The sequence below is a fragment of the Phyllobates terribilis genome, unplaced genomic scaffold, assembly GCF_046119375.1.
Source record: "Phyllobates terribilis strain yellow unplaced genomic scaffold, ASM4611937v1 Scaffold_9__5_contigs__length_417890890, whole genome shotgun sequence".
Taxonomy (NCBI): Eukaryota; Metazoa; Chordata; class Amphibia; order Anura; family Dendrobatidae; genus Phyllobates; species Phyllobates terribilis.
This window is the reverse complement of record NW_027362769.1, coordinates 281222909-281241563: the sequence shown is the minus strand read 5'-3', so window position 1 is coordinate 281241563 and position 18655 is coordinate 281222909. Positions and strand designations below refer to the sequence as shown.

The following is an 18655-nucleotide window of genomic DNA, read 5'->3' as shown; positions in this document are numbered from 1 at the left end:
GCCAGTTCCAAAACCACCGCCGATGTGGAGAATAGAAGATGACGATGAAATGACGGTTGATTCATTAGAGATGGAAGCTGCTGCTGATTCAGATTTCGAACCATCAATATGAACTGCTCCACGTTTAATATCTCAAGCAAGACTAAACGATCTGGTCAGAGATTTGGGTTTATCAAAGAGTCAGGCAGAACTTCTTGGATCAAGGTTGCAAGGGGGTACAAAAATTTCAGTATTTTGCAGTCGTCATGAAGATTTGACCAAATATTTCAGTAAAGCTGACAGTCTCACTTTTTGCAGTGATATTATTGGATTGTTTTCTGTCCTTGCAGTTGACCATGACCCAAGGGAACGGCGACTGTTCATTGATTCATCGGTCTTAAGTTTGAAGGCTGTCTTGCTACACAATGGCAATGTCTACCCTTCGATACCTATCGAAGAACAGGTTTAAAGTCTTCTTCAGGCTTACCAGTCAATGAAGTGCAACATGTCACTTAAAATACATTTATTTCATTCAAACATTGACTTTTTCCCACCTAACCTCGGCACTGTAAGTGATGAACATTGTGAAAGGTTTCATCAAGACATTTCCCAGATGGAGAAACGGTACCAGGGGAGGTGGAGTCCCTCGATGCTGGGTGACTATTGTTGGAATCTTGTCCGTGAATCATCGGACAGTGATTATAAACAAAAATCAATGGCAAAACATTTCTAAACTTGATCGCTGTTGCTGACTTTTGCATTTGGAATATCATATGTCACTATGAATTTGACAGTATTCAATGCATACATATAATTGCATTTTTCTCAAAAATCTTACGTGATCGCGCATTTCTGAAGTTATTTCTGAACTCCGCATGACAATTCCGATAGGATTCACCAAATTTCATGCAGGAAACAAAAACCTTGTTGAACAGTGATTAGGTAGGCCTTAGTGGAAGCTTAATCCTTTCCAGTTGATCTAGAATGCTGTCATTTGGACCTATCAGTTTTAACCAGAATGTTTTGTTGAGGCACAGTCAACACCAAAAAATGTCAACTTATTTTAGGACACGTTGAAGGCATTTCTCTCCTCTATCCTCCACTATTCCATATATTAAAAGAACAACTTCGCAAGAAGAAGCTGAACAATCTTATGTTTCACACCCATCTAATGAGAATAGGGTAAATTGGCTACACTCCCATAGACTATATATTCAACACGCAGATTCTAAGTCTAAACGCAAATTATTCTATACTAGACAATCATATTTTGAATTGGGAAATCATTCAAGTAAGCTTCTAGCCTTCATGATTCGTAGGCACAATGATACCAATACTATTCTCAGGATCCAGACACTGGAGGGGGGGCCAAGTGGTCACATCTGCGGAAGACATCCTTGGCTGCTTCCGTAGTTTCTATAAGTCGTTCTATAACGCCAAAGCTACTCACAATGAATCAGATTGCCTTTCATATTTATCGGATCTTGAATTCCCCAAGTTGAGCACCTCCCAGCAATCTTTTTTTAGATGCAGATATCACTTTGGAGGAAATTTAATGCGGATATGGCCTCAGGCAAGGCTCCTGGACCAGATGGCCTACCATTAGAACTTTTATCACAGATATCAAAATGTTCTGGTGCCTCATCTCCTAGAGTTTTTTTTCTGAAGCATTACAGGATGGTTCTCTGCCTGAATCCTTTTATGACGCCAATATTATTGTTCTGAAAAAAGACGGAATGGACCCTCTGGAGTGTGGATCATAAAATACTCACTAAAATTCTAGCCATGAGGCTTAATAAAGTGATCTTCTCCATTCTACACCCAGATCAAAGTGGTTTTATGCCCACGAAAAATACCTCTATGAATATCAAAAGAGTACAATCCATAGTCCAATATAGGTCTTTAATGCTAGAAAATAGTTGGGCCCTGGCTTCGCTTGATTGCAACCAAGGCCTTTGATTCATTGGAATGGCCCTTACTCTATATTTGCTTGGAGCATATTTGTTAACTCAATAATCCTATATGAAAAAAACAGTCTGTCAAAATAAAGGATGTCCATTAAAATTTTTCCAAAATTTGGGATTTCTGTAACTCTTCATATCTTACAGTCTCTACCTAAGGATAGGATTTGAATTGTGGGAAATGCCTGAATTGGGTGAGTCGATGGGATGAAGTGCTGCTTACCATGAAGACTGGATAAGTGTGTATATGGACTTGTGTTTGTATATACCATGATTTGTATATACTGTGATAAAACTTGATATTGGTGAGGAGGCAATTCTGGCAGCTAAAGTTAGAAATGTTATCGTTGTACAGTAGGTTTAAAGTTTGAGTTAAACCTGAGGTTTGTTATTCATATACACTCTATTGGTTTATTACTCATATATCCAGAATGAACGGAGCTCGTATTATAAAAAAGAGCATGTACACCAGAGCTTTTTTGTTTTTTCTTTATTTTTATCTGCCTTAATTAATAACAAATGACACAAGTTACTTAATAATATGCGGTAACCTGGATGTTTTTTCTTATACGGTGATTCATACTTGTTTGGAAAATTGTTCAATAAAACAAATTTAAAAAAGTAATAATAATATACTGTGGGGGACCGCCTTACCAGAACATCAGTATTCAAATTCATTAAGGGCTCTTGTCCAAACCCCTCCTGCGAGGGGGGAGACAGATAAAAAAAGAAAAAAAAAAGCTAAAAAATTTACAAACACACACAATACTATATGCCACCCAGAACTGTCCATACATGGCTCCAGGAGAAAAAAATGTATGAATATAAACTTTTTTTTTTGTTTTACAGAAAAACTAATCAAGGACTTCTACCAAGTTTGGAAGATTTGCTTTTCTACACAATTGCTGAAGGACAAGAAAAAATACCAGTTCACAAATTTATCACTGTAAGTTGCTATTTATATTTAAGTTTTTTATCTAGTTATTATGAGTATGCTAACCCAAACAATGGCATTTGCTTAAATTACTTCCATATCCGATTTTTGAAAAGGTATTGGCTTAAAAGAAAGTGATGAAATTAGGATCGATACAGATGTTAAGAAAAACGTTGGCGTTCCCAGAAATAGATTCATTCAAATATTTAGAATGTACTGTTATTTATTTATGTCTACTTCTGTTTGGTATTGCTGTATACAGCACAAGCAATGGGATGATTGCAGGTTCTAGTCTCCTAAGGGGACTAACAAATACAATAAAGAGGTTTTAAAAAATATGAAAAAAATAAAGTTCAAATCACCCCCTATTTCCCCATTAAAAATTAAGTAAAAAAAATACACATTTGGCATCACTATGTTCATACGGTCCTATCATAATATATCATAAATTAATCCGCAGTAGTCAAAAAAGTAATGATTGGGAACCAGTAACTTTATTTTTCCCTAAAGCCATGCCAGCATTTGAGACAGTGGGATCTGCCCCATTACTGGACAGGAAGCCAAGAGCAAAAAATAAAAAGGCAACTCCCACTTCCTCCTTTAACATGGTAGTCAAATATGACTACCTAAATTTATCATCATCATCTTGTTATGATTTATACGTTCAATCAAGCTCATTCTTCATAGTAAGGAGAGAGACCAAAAACCTCCACCCCCCACAAGCAAGATGGAGGGAATAAATAGTGGTGCTCATGGTTTTCGGGAAAATCAAATTACCAGTACATAATTATCATTTTTCCCCATCACTCTTGACAGCACCTGACAGACGATAACAAAGCAATCCTCTGATGGGGGTGGAGTACCTCTTGTAAGATCTTACACCTGAAAAGAACGATCCAAGAATATTCCAGTTCAACAGAGGATGCTTAAGGAAAATAGAGAGTGAAAGTTCTAGATATTATTCAATCAAGAAATAACCTTTTCGATTCGGAGCTCCGACAAAGAAATTACCTCCGACAAAGGAGATGGGAGGTACGCACATGAGCCGGTGCGTCACAGTGACTTGAGATAATGTGATACGGCTATTCACTCCGTGAGTGCACAGCCTCTGTACACTATTGGCACTCCTGATCATACGCCATAGAGATGTAACATGGCGTACCTCATGTGCGTACCGCCCATCTCCTTTCTGCAGGAACGTTAGCGGTTTTGATTGGTATATTGTTTCCATAGCAGCAACTTGTAACTGTTATCTGCGTGCTATTGGTTAGGCACTCTATTCCACGGCTCTCGGATTGGATTACGGTACCGATGACACTATGCTATCAGATTGCTTTATGTCATTACGACACATCGGATGACAAGTGCATCTGTTATTGGCCTTTACCGTATCGGATGATGATCAGATTGGTAAGTTGTCACCATGGTTATTTTGGGAAGACGATGCGGTCATCTTATTCGATAATAGCGGTTTATAACTGTTTTGAGATTGGGACGAACTATTGTTTGACATGATTGGCAATTACAAATATACTACTTAATACTCAATTGGTGGTTCCACATTTGCATAAGCTATATATAGGGGGCGTTTCTGGCCAGCAGCCATTAGTGTTTGTGTCCCTTCCCCTGATGACGCCGTGTATACGGTGAAACATGTAGGGGGGGACTTGCTATTTTAATCCCGATGCCCTGTTTTGCTTATTAATGATGGCACCTCAGGATGTTATCAACTGACATTTAGAAGCATCAATGGCTCAGTGTATAAGCTTAATATTAGCAAACTAGAGGCATACCTTTAACCATGTATTTATATACCCTCCGTTATGCATATACACAATAAAAGTTAAGTTTTATGGCCTGTTAGTGAGGGATATACAGTGGAGTTTTTCCCTTTTGGTCTACAGTGGGGAAAAAAAAAGTATTGTCCGCTACCAATTGTGCAAGTTCTCCCACTAAAAAAGATGAGAGAAGCCTGTAATTGACATCATACAGTCATGGCCAAAAGTATTGAGAATGAGACAAATATAGTAATTTTTCCAAAGTTTACTGCTTCATTTTTTGTAATGGCAATTTGCATATACTCCTGAATGTCAAAGAGTGATCAGCTTAACAGCAATTACTGTACTTGCAAAGTCAATATTTGCCCAGAAAATGAACTTTAACCCCCAAAACACATTTCAACATCATTGCAGTCCTGCCTTAAAAGGAGCAGCTAACATCGTTTTAGTGATTGATCCATTAACACAGGTGTGGGTGTTGATGAGGACAGGGCTGGCGATCAATCAGTCATGATTAAGTAAGAATGACATCACTGGACAGTTTAAAAGGAGGCTGGTTCTTGGTATCATTGTTTCTCTTCAGTTAACCATGGTTATCTCTAAAGAAACACATGCAGCCATCATTGCACTGCACAAAAATGGCCTAACAGCGAAGAGTATCGCAGCTACAAAGATTGCACCTCAGTCAACAATCTATCGCATCATCAAGAACTTCAAGGAGAGAGCTTCCATTGTTGTCAAAAAGGCTCCAGGGCGCCCAAGAAAGACCAGCAAGCGCCAGGACCGTATCTTAAAACTGTTTCAGCTGTGGGATCGGACTACCAGCAGTGCCGAGCTTGCTCAGGAATGGCAGCTGGCTGGTGTGAGTGCTTCTGCACGCACTGTGAGGCGCAGACTCTTTGAGCAAGGGCTGGTTTCAAGGAGGGCAGCAAAGAAGCCACTTCTCTCCAGAAAAAACATCAGGGACCGACTGATATTCTGCAAAAGGTACAGGGAGTGGACTGCTGAGGACTGGGGCAAAGTCATTTTCTCTGATGAATCCCCTTTTCGATTGTTTGGGACATCTGGAAAACAGCTTATTCGGAGAAGAAGAGGTGAGCGCTACCACCAGTCTTGTCTCATGCCAACTGTAAAGCATCCTGAAACCATTCATGTGTGGGGTTGCTTCTCAGCCAAGGGAATCGGCTCACTAACAGTCTTGCCTAAAAACACAGCCATGAATAAAGAATGGTACCAGAATGTCCTCCAAGAGCAACTTCTCCCAATCGTCCAAGAGCAGTTTGGCGCCCAAAAATGCCTTTTCCAGCATGATGGAGCACCTTGCCATAAAGCAAAGGTGATAACAAAATGGCTCATGGAACAAAACATAGAGATTTTGGGTCCATGGCCTGGAAACTCCCCAGATCTTAATCCCATTGAGAACTTGTGGTCAATCATCAAGAGACGGGTGGACAAACAAAAACCAGCAAATTCTGGCAAAATGCAAGCATTGATTATGCAAGAATGGACTGCTATCAGTCAGGATTTGGTCCAAAAGTTGATTGAGAGCATGCCAGGGAGAATTAGAGGTCTTGAAGAAGGGGCAACACTGCAAATATTGACTTGCTGCATTAACTCATTCTTCCTGTCAATATAACCTATTGGTACTCATAATATGATTGCAATTATATTTCTGTATGTGATATAAACACCAGACAAACACTAATAAAAACCAGAGGCCAGCAGATCATGTGAAAATATAATTTTGGTGTCATTCTCAAAACTTTTGGCCATGACTGTAGGTAGAACTCAACTATGAGAGACAAAATGAGAAAACAAATCCTGAAAATCATTGTCAGATTTGGAAAGAATTTTTTTTTCAAATTTTGGTGGAAAAAAAAGTATTTGGTCAATTACAAACAAGCAAGATTTCTGGCTCACAGACCTGTAACTTCTTCTTTAAGAGGCTCCTCTGTCCTCCACTCATTACTTGTAGTACTGGCACCTGTTTGAAATTGTTACCAGTATAAAAGTCATCAATCCACAACCTGAAACAGTCCCACTCCAAACTCCGCTATGCTGAAGACCAAAGAGCTGTCGAAAGACATCAGAAACAAAATTGTAGCCCTGCACCAGGCTGGGAAAACTGAATCTGCAATAGGCAAGCAGCTTGGTGTGAAGAAATCAACTGAGGGAGCAATAACTAGAAAATGGAAGACATACAAGACCACTGATAATCTCCCTCGATCTGGGGCTCCACACAAGATCTCACCCCATGGTGTCAAAATGATCTCAAGAACAGTGAGCAAAAGAAACCACACGGGGGGACCTAGTGAATGACCTGCAGAGAGCTGGGACCAACGTTAAACAGGCTACCAATCAGTAACACACTATGCCACCAGGGACTCAGATCCTGCAGTGCCAGACGTGTCCCCCTGCTTAAGCCATTACATGTCCGGGCTCGTCTGAAGTTTTCTAGACAGCATTTGGATGATCCAGAAGAATATTGGGAGAATGTCATAAGGTCCGATGAAACCAAAGTAGAACTGTTTGGTAGAAACACAACTCGTCGTGTTTGGAGGAGAAAGAATGCTGAGTTGCATCCAAAGAACACCATACCTACTGTGAAGCATGGGGGTGGCAACATCATGCTTTGGGTCTGTCTCTCTGCCAAGGGACCAGGACGACTGATCCGTGTACATGAAAAAATAAATGGGGCCATGTATCGTGAGATTTTGAGTGCAAACCTCCTTCCATCAGCAAGGGCATTTGAGATGAAACGTGGCTGGGTCTTTCAGCATGACAATGATCCCAAGCAAACCGCCAGGGCAATGAAGGAGTGGCTTCGTAAGAAGCATTTCAAGGTCCTGGATAACATACCAGCAACAGTGTGTGCCAAACCTGTGAAGACTTACAGAAAACATTTGACCTCTGTCATTGCCAACAAAGGATATATAACAAAGTATTGAGATGAACTTTTGTAATTGACCAAATACTTATTTTCCACCAAAATTTGAAAACAAATTTCTTTCCAAATCAGACAATGTGATTTTCAGGATTTGTTTTCTCATTTTGTCTCTCATAGTTGAGGTCTACCTATGATGTCAATTACAGGCCTCTGTCATCTTTTTACGTGGGAGAACTTGCACAATTGGTGGCTGACTAAATCCTTTTTTTTCACCACTGTATATACATTTATAGACTTTCCCTATATGTATGTCTGGTTATCTTTTTGGATTTCATTTAGTTATTCTGAACTTGTTAAACCAATTATCCAACAATTGAAGTATTTAGGAGTCGGTACTAAAACTTAGCATGTTAACCTCTTAACGCTCGCGCCTGTTTTCATCATCATGACCAGGCAAAATATTCCAATTCTGACCAGTGTCACTTTATGAGGTAATACCTCTGGAACCCTTCAATATATCCCAGTGATTCTGAGATTTGTTTTTTCGTGACACATCTTACCTCATATTGAGTTCCAATCATTTTATTATTTTAACACTTTTAGCAAGCAAACATTTCACACCTTTTAAATCAGGAAAGAAAGGGAAGGAAATATGGAGGAAGGGAAGAAAACAATTTAATAGGAAGGAAAGGTTGGGAAGGGAATGAAATGTTAGGGGTGAAGGAGAACCAATAACATACAAGATCGTTTTGACCTTTTTGTCAAAATTTATAACAAAATGACATTCTATTTAAATATGAATCCTGAAATAGCATATCATTCACAATATTGATACTATAACTGATAAGTCTTGACTCAACAAGTGATAAAGATTATACAAAAAGAAGGAGAGTGAAGTCACAAAGTACTTTGGAGGACGTGGCTATACTGGGTTATTATCAATCCAAGGTTTCCACCTCTTATAGTATTAGGGTAATAATTGTTTGCAATGGCGTGACTTTTTTCATACATGTTGTGTAAAGAAATTATATCTACTATTTCTGAAATGGTTGGAGTTCAGTTTTTTTTCCAATTAGCTGCGATTGAATTTTTAACAATTAAGAAAATATGCATCAAAATTGGTTTGAAACCAGGATCAATAAATTCCATATCAAGGGATAGCAGAGCCATTTGGGGAGAGATAGTGATCTCTTTTTGCAATATTTTTTTAATAAGAGCAAACCATTCCGTCCACAAGTTCTTTAATTTGGGGCAATTCCAGAAAATATGTAGATCACCATTGAGGCCACAACCTCTCCAACATAGTGGTGATTGTCCAGGGAAAATTTTGGCCAATCTGGAAGGTGTGTAGTACCATCTCGTGAGGGTCTTAAAGTAGGACTCATGTAGGGTTGAACAAATGTTCGAAGAGTAAGAATGTATTAGAGCTTCTTGCCACTGGTCTATGGAGAAAGATTTTTTTAGATCCTTCTCCCAGTTAAGCATATATGTTTTTTATCGAAGAATATATCTTGATTAAAATAGTCATAGATGCTACTAGTTTTCCAGAAGATGTTATTATTGGCATTGCATAAGAGAAAACTAACAGTATCTGTCAAGGATTTTTGTTATGGAGTAAGTCGGATATAACTTTCCTTAGGGAAAGAAGTATACTGAATTCTCGATCTGTAACTTTTATTACATTTTAACTCCTGGAAAGAAACAAAGTCATTCCCATAATGTAAGTCTTTTTTTTTTCTTTAAACCAGCGGACTTCCAGGATTCAGGAATTTTAATCTCCTTAATTAGTTCAAAAAAATCTAATGAGATATTCTTAATTAGTTCAAATTTTAGGGTTTTTTTTTCTGCGGAGAAGCAAATTTTTTCCATGCCACAATTGTTGCACATATAGTTGGATGATGTGGAAGAGGTAAGGATGGGTTAGAGATGTGGCTGAGTAGGAGATAATCTAAGGCTGTGTGCCCACTCTGCGTTTTTTAAGCGTTTCTGCAGCGACAATTCCGCCGCAGAAATGCTTAAAAAACGCTTGGTAGAAGGTCTGCTATGTTCCCCAATGATAATCCACATGTGCTGTGCACATGCTGCGGAAATTTCCGCTGTGGAATATCATTGAATCGCTTAATATCCGCATGACTACATGTGCACATGCGGATATTAAGCGATTCAATGTGCGGATGGTACCCGGGTCTGGAGAAGAGGAGACTCTCCTCCAGACCCGGGTACCATAGTACCTGTAAAAAAAAAAATAACAAAAAAAAAAAATACATTATACTCACCTTCTGATGGCCCCCGGTCTCCATAGCGATGCGTCCTGGCTTGACTCTAGCTCGCGATGGTCTAAAAGGACCTTCCATGACGTCATTTAGTCATGTGACAGGTCACGCGACCGCTGACGTCGGAGGTCGCGTGACCTGTCACATGACTAAATGATGTCATGGAAGGTCCTTTTAGACCACCGCGAGCTGCCCAACACACCGGACGCACTGGAGGAGACTGGGGGCCATCGGAAGGTGAGTATAATGTTTATTTTTTACAATTCTTTTACTATAACTTGGTCACACTATATAAATCCATGCCGGTTGCATGGATTTATATAGTGTGACCAAGTTGTCAAGCACTTTCCAAGTGATGCTAAAATCGCTTGACAACCCGTATGCGAATTTGCATGTGAAGAACGCTTCACTTCCGCTTGTCCCTGGCAGGAAAAACGCATGTAAAATCCGCATGCGTTTTTTCTGCCAGGGAGATGCAGAAACGCTCAGGAATAATCCGGAGCATTTCTGCATCGTGAGCACATAGCCTTAAGGTTTATTGTCATTCAGAGCTACTTCAGTTTAAGTCCATGCCGAATTTGTTGCTTTTTAGCCAATTTTGACTTTGCTTTATCAAGTTTGCGTAATAATAACTTATTAAATTCGGTAAACCTAAACCACCTCTCTCTTTATTTTTCACTAGTTCATTGTTTGAAACTCTGGCCCTTTTCTGGTTCCAGATAAATTTATTCAGTAAAATCTGGAGTTTATTTATGAATTTTAGAGGGTTCATTAGAAGAATGGCTCTAAATATACAGTGGTGGCCAAAAGTATTGGCACCCCTGCAATTCTGTCAGATAATACTCAGTTTCTTCCTGAAAATGATTGCAATCACAAATTCTTTGGTATTATTATCTTCATTTAATTTGCTTGCAAGGAAAAAACACAAAAGAGAATGAAGCAAAAATCAAATCATTGATCATTTCACACAAAACTCCAAAAATGGGCCAGACAAAAGTATTGGCACCCTCAGCCTAATACTTGGTTGCACAACCTTTAGCCAAAATAACTGCGAACAACCGCTTCCGGTAACCATCAATGAGTTTCTTACAATGCTCTGCTGGAATTGTAGACCATTCTTCTTTGGCAAATTGCTCCAGGTCCCTGATATTTGAAGGGTGCCTTCTCCAAACTGCCATTTTGAGATCTCTCCACAGGTGTTCTATGGGATTCAGATCTGGACTCATTGCTGGCCGCCTTAGAAGTCTCCAGTGCTTTCTCTCAAACCATTTTCTAGTGCTTTTGGAAGTGTGTTTTGGGTCATTGTCCTGCTGGAAGACCCATGACCTCTGAGGGAGACCCAGCTTTCTCACACTGGGCCCTACATTATGCTGAAAAATTTGTTGGTAGTCTTCAGACTTCATTATGCCATGCACAAGGTCAAGCAGTCCAGTGCCAGAGGCAGCAAAGCAACCCCAAAACATCAGGGAACCTCCGCCATGTTTGACTGTAGGGGCCGTGTTCTTTTCTTTGAATGCCTCTTTTTTTCCTGTACACTCTATGTTGATGCTTTTTCCCAAAAAGCTCTACTTTTGTCTCATCCGACCAGAGAACATTCTTCCAAAACGTTTTAGGCTTTCTCAGGTAAGTTTTGGCAAACTCCAGCCTGGCTTTTTTATGTCTCGGGGTAAGAAGTGGGGTCTTCATGGGTATCCTACCATACAGTCCCTTTTCATTCAGACGCCGACGGATAGTACGGGTTGACACTGTTGTACCCTCGGACTGCAGGGCAGCTTGAACTTGTTTGGATGTTAGTCGAGGTTCTTTATCCACCATCCGCACAATCTTGCGTTGAAATCTCTCGTCAATTTTTCTTTTCCGTCCACATCTAGGGAGGTTAGCCACAGTGCCATGGGCTTTAAACTTCTTGATGACACTGCGCACGGAAGACACAGGAACATTCAGGTCTTTGGAGATGGACTTGTAGCCTTGAGATTGCTCATGCTTCCTCACAATTTGGTTTCTCAAGTCCTCAGACAGTTCTTTGGTCTTCTTTCTTTTCTCCATGCTCAATGTGGTACACACAAGGACACAGGACATAGGTTGAATCAACTTTAATCCATGTTAACTGGCTGCAAGTGTGATTTAGTTATTGCCAGCACCTGTTAGGTGCCACAGGTAAGTTACAGGTGCTGTTAATTACACGAATTAGAGAAGCATCACATGATTTTTCAAACAGTGCCAATACTTTTGTCCGCCCCCTTTTTTAGGTTTGGTGTGGAATTATATCCAATTTGGCTTTAGGACAATTCTTTTTGTGTTTTTTCATTGAAGACAAATGAAATGAAGATAATAATACCAAAGAATTTGTGATTGAAACATTTTCAGGAAGAAACTGAGTATTATCTGACAGAATTGCAGGGGTGCCAATACTTTTGGCCACCACTGTATATAATATTTTAGGCAAGGTGAACATCTTAAAAGTAATAACTTTGCCCAACAAGGATAAGTTGCTCTTGGAGTAATTGCTTAAATCTAATTGTACTTTTTTACAAATACTATCCATATTAGTCTCAATTATTGAGGGAAAATTCCTTGTTAGAGAAATCCCTAGGTAAAAAATAGATTAGTCTTCCCATTTAAAAGAATAAATATTTCTAGTAGTATTTTTTAGTTTTTCATCAAAATGAAAGTCTAAAATTTTAGACTTTCCTGAACTGATTTTATAATATGAGACTTTTGCGAACTTATCCAGTAACGTGATAACTTCTTTTATTTATTTGAATAGGTCTTTAAGAGAAAGGATAATATCATCTGCAAAGAGACACACTTTAAATTCTCGCATATTTGATGGTATACCTTTTTTATTCAAATTGCTTATTATCTGTTCAGCCAGAGGTTCCATTAGTAAGGCGAAAATTAGAGGAGATAAGGGGTAACCTTGACGAGTGTCGTTTGAGATAGTGAATATTCGGAGAAATAGTTATTTGCATATATTTTTGCAGCTGGATAGGAGTAAAGGGCCATAATGGTTTTCGTAACTTGGTCGCTAAAGCCAAATTTATAAAGTGTTGCTTTTAGAAAATCCCAGTTTATCCTGTCAAATGCCTTTTCAGCATCTAGTGTTAGAAGTAGTGAAGGATCCTTCAATTTCCCCATTATATTTATTAGGTTTAAAGTTCTTTTTGTTCCGTCTGAAGTTTGACGTCCCTCAATGAAACCTAACTGGTCAGTGTGTATGATAACCGGGAGTATTTTTTTTAATTCTATTTGCATTTTAGAATAGATTTTAATTTTGGAGTTGATTAGTGAGATGGGTCTGTAATTTGAGATAATTTCAGGATCTCCATTTGGTTTAGGAATTAGATTAATGGAGGCCTGTAACATCTCTGGTGTAAATTCTCCGGTCGAGGAGGCTAAATTGTATATTTTAACTAGGTGAGTGGCTAATAGATTGGAGAATAGTTTAAAATATTCATTAGTAAAACCATCAGGGCCCGAAGACTCTCTTAATTTTAGATTTTTAATCATCTCTATGACTTCGTCTTCTATGAATGGGGCGTTTAAGTAGTCTAGATGTTCTTGAGTGATAGAAGGGAGATCAATTGGTAACAAAAAATCAGATATCAATTCTTTCGTAGGCTGTGGAGTATGGGGATCAGTATTAAGATTGTAAAGATTATTATTATATTCTGCAAAATAATTAGCTATATCTTTCGGATGAACTTGAATAAGACCGTCCTGGTTTTTAATTTTATTTATTCTATTTTTTATCCTGATTCATTTTAATTCTTAGGACCATAAATTTTGAAGGTTTGTTCAATGAGGTATAATAGTTGGTTTTCGTTATCCTCACATATTTGTCATATTCCATGAATAAAGCCGTTTTAAGTTCGATTTCAATCCTGAGCTTAAGGAAGTCTAGGTGGATACTTGGGGATGGAGAAGTAAGACTTTGTTGTAATTCCTCCTTCTCTTTTAGATTTAACTGTAATTTTTATATTTGTTCTTTGTTCTTTTTTTTGTGTCTGGAAGAAATTTGCATTATGTGCATTCCAGATTATGAATGGGCTCATGGACTCAGAGGAATTGTCTATGAAATAGTTTTTGATAGATTGCTCAATTTCATTTCTATATAGCGGCGACTGGAGTAAAAATGAATTACATTTCCATAGGAAATTCGGGTTTGATGATGTACCTAGGAAGATTTCGCAGTAAACAGGATAGTGGCCAGAAAAGGTTTTAGGCCTAATTAAGACTTTTCTAAATTTAGATATAGATAGTGAATCGGTAAGGATGAGGTAAATACAAGAAAAAGTCATGTATACCTCCGAATGAAAAGTCAATTCAATTGATGAGGTATTTAATGCTCCGAAACACGTCTAGTAATTCTTGTCTGCCTAACCAATATTTTAATGTTGGGAAAGAGTGTTTATTAGGTGCAGTGGAATCTAAGACTGCATCCGGTACAAGGTTAAAGTTGCCTAACATTATTAGATCCCCTTTTTTAACTTCCTGAATTTTTCCCATCAGATTGTCAAGAAAGCGGATATGAGCCTTGTTTGGTGCGTACACATTTACCAATGTACTCAATTGGTTATTGGTAGCAGACTAATATGAGATCTCTAACGTCAGTGTCTTTGTGTTCTGAGATTAATTTAAAAGGGATAGAATCCTTTATGATAGTTAATACTCCTGCTTTCTTTTTTTCATTTAATGATTTGAAAATATGCGGATAATTCCTTTGTTCTAATTTTGGGTGATTCTCTCTGACTAATTTTGTTTCCTGAAGACATATAATGTCTGCTTTACTATTTTTAATCTCCCTCCATGCCAACAACCTCCTTTTGGGACTGTTAAGACCCTTAACATTAAATGTTAATAGTTTTGTTTCCATTTAAAACCAAACGCTTAAATTTAAAGAACCACTTGTCAGTATCATACATGAAAGCATATTGTGAATTTAACAAAGCCATAACAGTGTTTACCGAAAGGAACTTACCATCTAAGAAAAGAAGGTAAAACCGTAACAATACGACAAAATAAGATGTTGCATTGCCATACAGCCATGTAAAACAAAAATGTTCTCCAGGAGGAACCGTACATACAGTGGGTATGGAAAGTATTCAGACCCCTTTAAATTTTTCACTCTTTGTTTCATTGCAGCCATTTGGTAAATTCTAAAAAGTTTATTGTTTTCTCATTAAAGTACACTCTGCACCCCATCTTGACTGAAAAAAAAACAGAAATGTAGACATTTTTGCAAATTTATTAAAAAAGAAAAACTGAAATATCACATGGTCATAAGTATTCAAACCCTTTGCTCAGTATTGAGTAGAAGCACCCTTTTGAGCTAGTACAGCCATGAGTCTTCTTGGGAATGATGCAACAAGTTTTTCACACCTGTATTTGGAGATCCTCTGCCATTCCTTACAGATCCTCTCCAGTTCCGTCAGGTTTCAGGGTGAACGTTGGTGGACAGCCATTTTCAGGTCTCTCCAGAGATGCTCTATTGGGTGTAGGTCAGGGCTCTGGCTGGGCCAGTCAAGAATGGTCAAAGAGTTGTTCTGAAGCCACTCCTTTGTTATTTTAGCTGTGTACTTAGGATCATTGTCTTGTTGGAAGGTGAACCTTCGGCCAAGTCTGAGGTCCAGAGCACTCTGGAGGAGGTTTTCATCCAGGATATCTCTGTACTTGGCCGCAGTCATGTTTCCTTCAATTGCAACAAGTCGTCCTGTCCCTGCAGCTGAAAAACACCCTCATAGCATGATGCTGCCACCACCATGTTTCACTGTTGGGATTGTATTGGGCAGGTGGTGAGCAGTGCCTGGTTTTCTCCACACATACCGCTTAGAATTATTACCGAAAAGTTCTATCTTTGTTTCTCAGACCAGAGAATCTTATTTCTCATAGTCTGGGAGTCCTTCATGTGTTTTTGAGCAAACTCTATGCGGGCTTTCATATGTCTTGCACTGAGGAGAGGCTTCCGTCGGGCCACTCTGCCATAAATGCCTGACTGGTGGAGGGCTGCAGTGATAGTTGACTTTGTGGAACTTTCTCCCATCTCCCTACTGCATCTCTGGAGCTCAGCCACAGTGATCTTGGGGTTCTTCTTTACCTCTCTCACCAGGGCTCTTTTCCCATGATTGGCTGGATGGTCAGGTCTAGGAAGACTTCTGGTGGTTCCAAACCTCTTCCTTTTAAGGGTTATGGAGGCCACTGTGCTCTTAGGAACCTTGAGTAATGCAGAAATTCTTTTGTAACCTTGGCCAGATCTGTGCCTTGCCACAATTCTGTCTTTGAGCTCCTTGGGCAGTTCCTTTGAGCTCATGATTCTCATTTGGTCTGACATGCACTGTGAGCTGTGAGGTCTTATATAGACAGGTGTGTGCCTTTCCAAATCAAGTCGTATCAGTTTAATTAAACACAGCTGGACTCCAATTAAGGAGTAGAACCATCTCAAGGAAGATCACAATGAAATGGACAGCATGTGACTTAAATATGAGTGTCTGAGCAAAGGGTCTGAATACTTAGACCATGTGATATTTCAGTTTTTATTTTTTAATAAATTTGCAAAAATTTCTACATTTCTGTTTTTTTCAGTCAAGATTGGGTGCAGAGTGTACTTTAATCAGAAAAAAATGAATTGTTTAGAATTTACCAAATGGCTGCAATAAAACAAAGAGTGAAAAATTTAAAGGGGTCTGAATACTTTCCGTACACACTGTATGTAGGTTCACTTCCAGTTGGGGGAAAAAAAAGTTTGTGGAACAGTACTCTAGAGTATCTTCATCTGTTGTGTAAGGAGTCCGGAAAATTTTCCTGAATGCAGTCGAAGAACTTGAGTCCTCAGGTCTGGCTGCGGCGAAAAAAAGAAGGGTCTTCTCCATTTGCCAACGAAGATATGAAGTTTCTTCCTTCTTCAGGGGTCAGAATAGGGATTATTTTCACCTTGATTGAAACCAGTAATTTGGTGGGGAAACCCCACCTGTACAGAATACCTTTTTAATTTTCAGTACTTTTGTCACTTCGTTGAATGATTTTCTGAGTATGATGGTATCCTTGGATAAATCGGCAAACACCTTTATGTGGTCATAAGGTTCTGGAAGGTAGTTTTTTTCCTTCAGATAATTCAATAATTTTTCTTTTGTATGGAAGAAATGAAAGCGAAGAATGGTATCCCTTGGAAGTTCAGGTGAGATAGAATCCATCTCCTTCCTCGTCTATCTTATAGTTAGGTCTAACTCAGTAAGTGATGGAATGGTTTTTAGTAATAGATTTCTTACATAGTTTTATAATTTGCTTTGGGTGATTTTTTTCCGAAATACCCCTCAGCTTGATATTGTTCCTTCTGTTACGATCTTCAATATAAGTAATTTTTGTACGCAATTGTCGGACTTCCATCTGTAAGGCTATGTGCCCACGATGCAGAAATGCTCAGGATTTTTTCCTGAGCGTTTCTGCATCTCCCTGTCAGAAAAAACGCATGCGGATTATGTAACGGGTCCGGGAGGCGGAACCTCTGAGCTACTATACAAGGGGGCGGCCCTTGTAAGGGAGCGGGTGGCAGTCTCTGGATGAACGGACAGGGAGATACGGCAAGTGATCAGGGCAGTCTCTGGGTGAACGGACAGGGAGATACGGCAAGTGATCAGGGCAGTCTCTGGGTAAGGGGTAGGTACGACCTGTGATGGCAGAGCCTCCGGGTAGGCTAGCAGGCAGATGGTAGATGGGTGCTCCCAGGTGAGCAAGCGAGAGTCTCAGGAATAGCAGGTGGTCACGGCACGTGACGGCGGAGCCTCAGGGCAGGCAGGCAGGCAGGTAACGGAGAAGCGCTCCCAGGTGAGCGGGCAAGAGTCTCTGGAATAGCTGGTGGTCACCGCACGTGACAACGGGACCTCCGGGCTGGCAAGCAGGCAGGTAACGGAGATGCGCTCCCAGGTGAGCGGGCAAGAGTCTCTGAGATAGCTGGTGGTCACAGCACGTGACAACGGAGCCTCCGGGCTGGCAAGCAGGCAGGTAACGGAGAAGCGCTCCCAGGTGAGCGGGCAAGCTGGTCCAAAGACAGACTGACCGGAGTAGTAAAGCAGACCGTCGGACCTCAGACAAGCAGGCAGGTAGCTGATATGCGCTCCCAGGTGAGCGGGCAGGCTGGTCCTTAGACAGACTGACAGGAGTAGTAAGGCAGACCGTCGGACCTCAGACTGGCAGACAGGTAACAAGTATTCAGGCAGGAATCAGGCAGGTAACTGGCAGGTAACTGGCAACGGGACCTGAGGGCTGAAGCACAGGTGAGACACAGGTGCAAACAACATTGCTCGGGCACCTCCATTTTGGAGGAGGTGCCTTTTATATGATGAAGTCCTCCGGCCATTGGCCGGGGACTCTTTAGGGCGGCGCGCGCGCGCCCTAAGCACAGGGGCCGGGAAGGAGCGCGCGCCGAGAGCAGAGCAGGAGGAGGACGCCGGGACGGAGCGCGCGCTGACAGCAGAGCGGGGAGAGGACGCCGGGCACGGAGCAGAGCGGTGAGGGGAGCAGCGTCCCTGCCTAGCAGAGGGCAGGGACGCCAGCGCTACAGTACCCCCCCCTTTAGGCCCCCCCTTTTTTAGGCCAGACAGAAATTTAGCTAGGATGAGAGGGGCATGGATGTTCTCCCGGGGCTCCCACGTTCTCTCCTCAGGACCAAACCCCCTCCAATCTACCAGAAAAAAGGTCTTTCCTCTTACCCTTTTGCTGGCAAGAATGTTCTCTACCTCAAACTTGTCCTCAGCAGAAACCAGAGCAGGAGGCGTACCTGTAGACTTAGAAAAAGAGTTAAGTACCACAGGTTTGAGGAGAGATACATGGAAGGAGTTAGGGATCCG

General features: G+C 40.3%; 1 protein-coding gene across 2 annotated transcripts in view; it reads left to right on the top strand.

Moving 5' to 3' along the window:
* GLS (glutaminase) overlaps positions 1 to 18655 on the top strand; it is a 672521-nt gene that overhangs the window by 22859 nt on the left and 631007 nt on the right. For both annotated transcript variants that reach the window (XM_073647835.1, XM_073647836.1), the window contains exon 2: positions 2790 to 2886. In XM_073647835.1, the coding sequence (XP_073503936.1) occupies positions 2790 to 2886 (97 nt within the window). The remainder of the gene's footprint in view (positions 1 to 2789; positions 2887 to 18655) is intronic.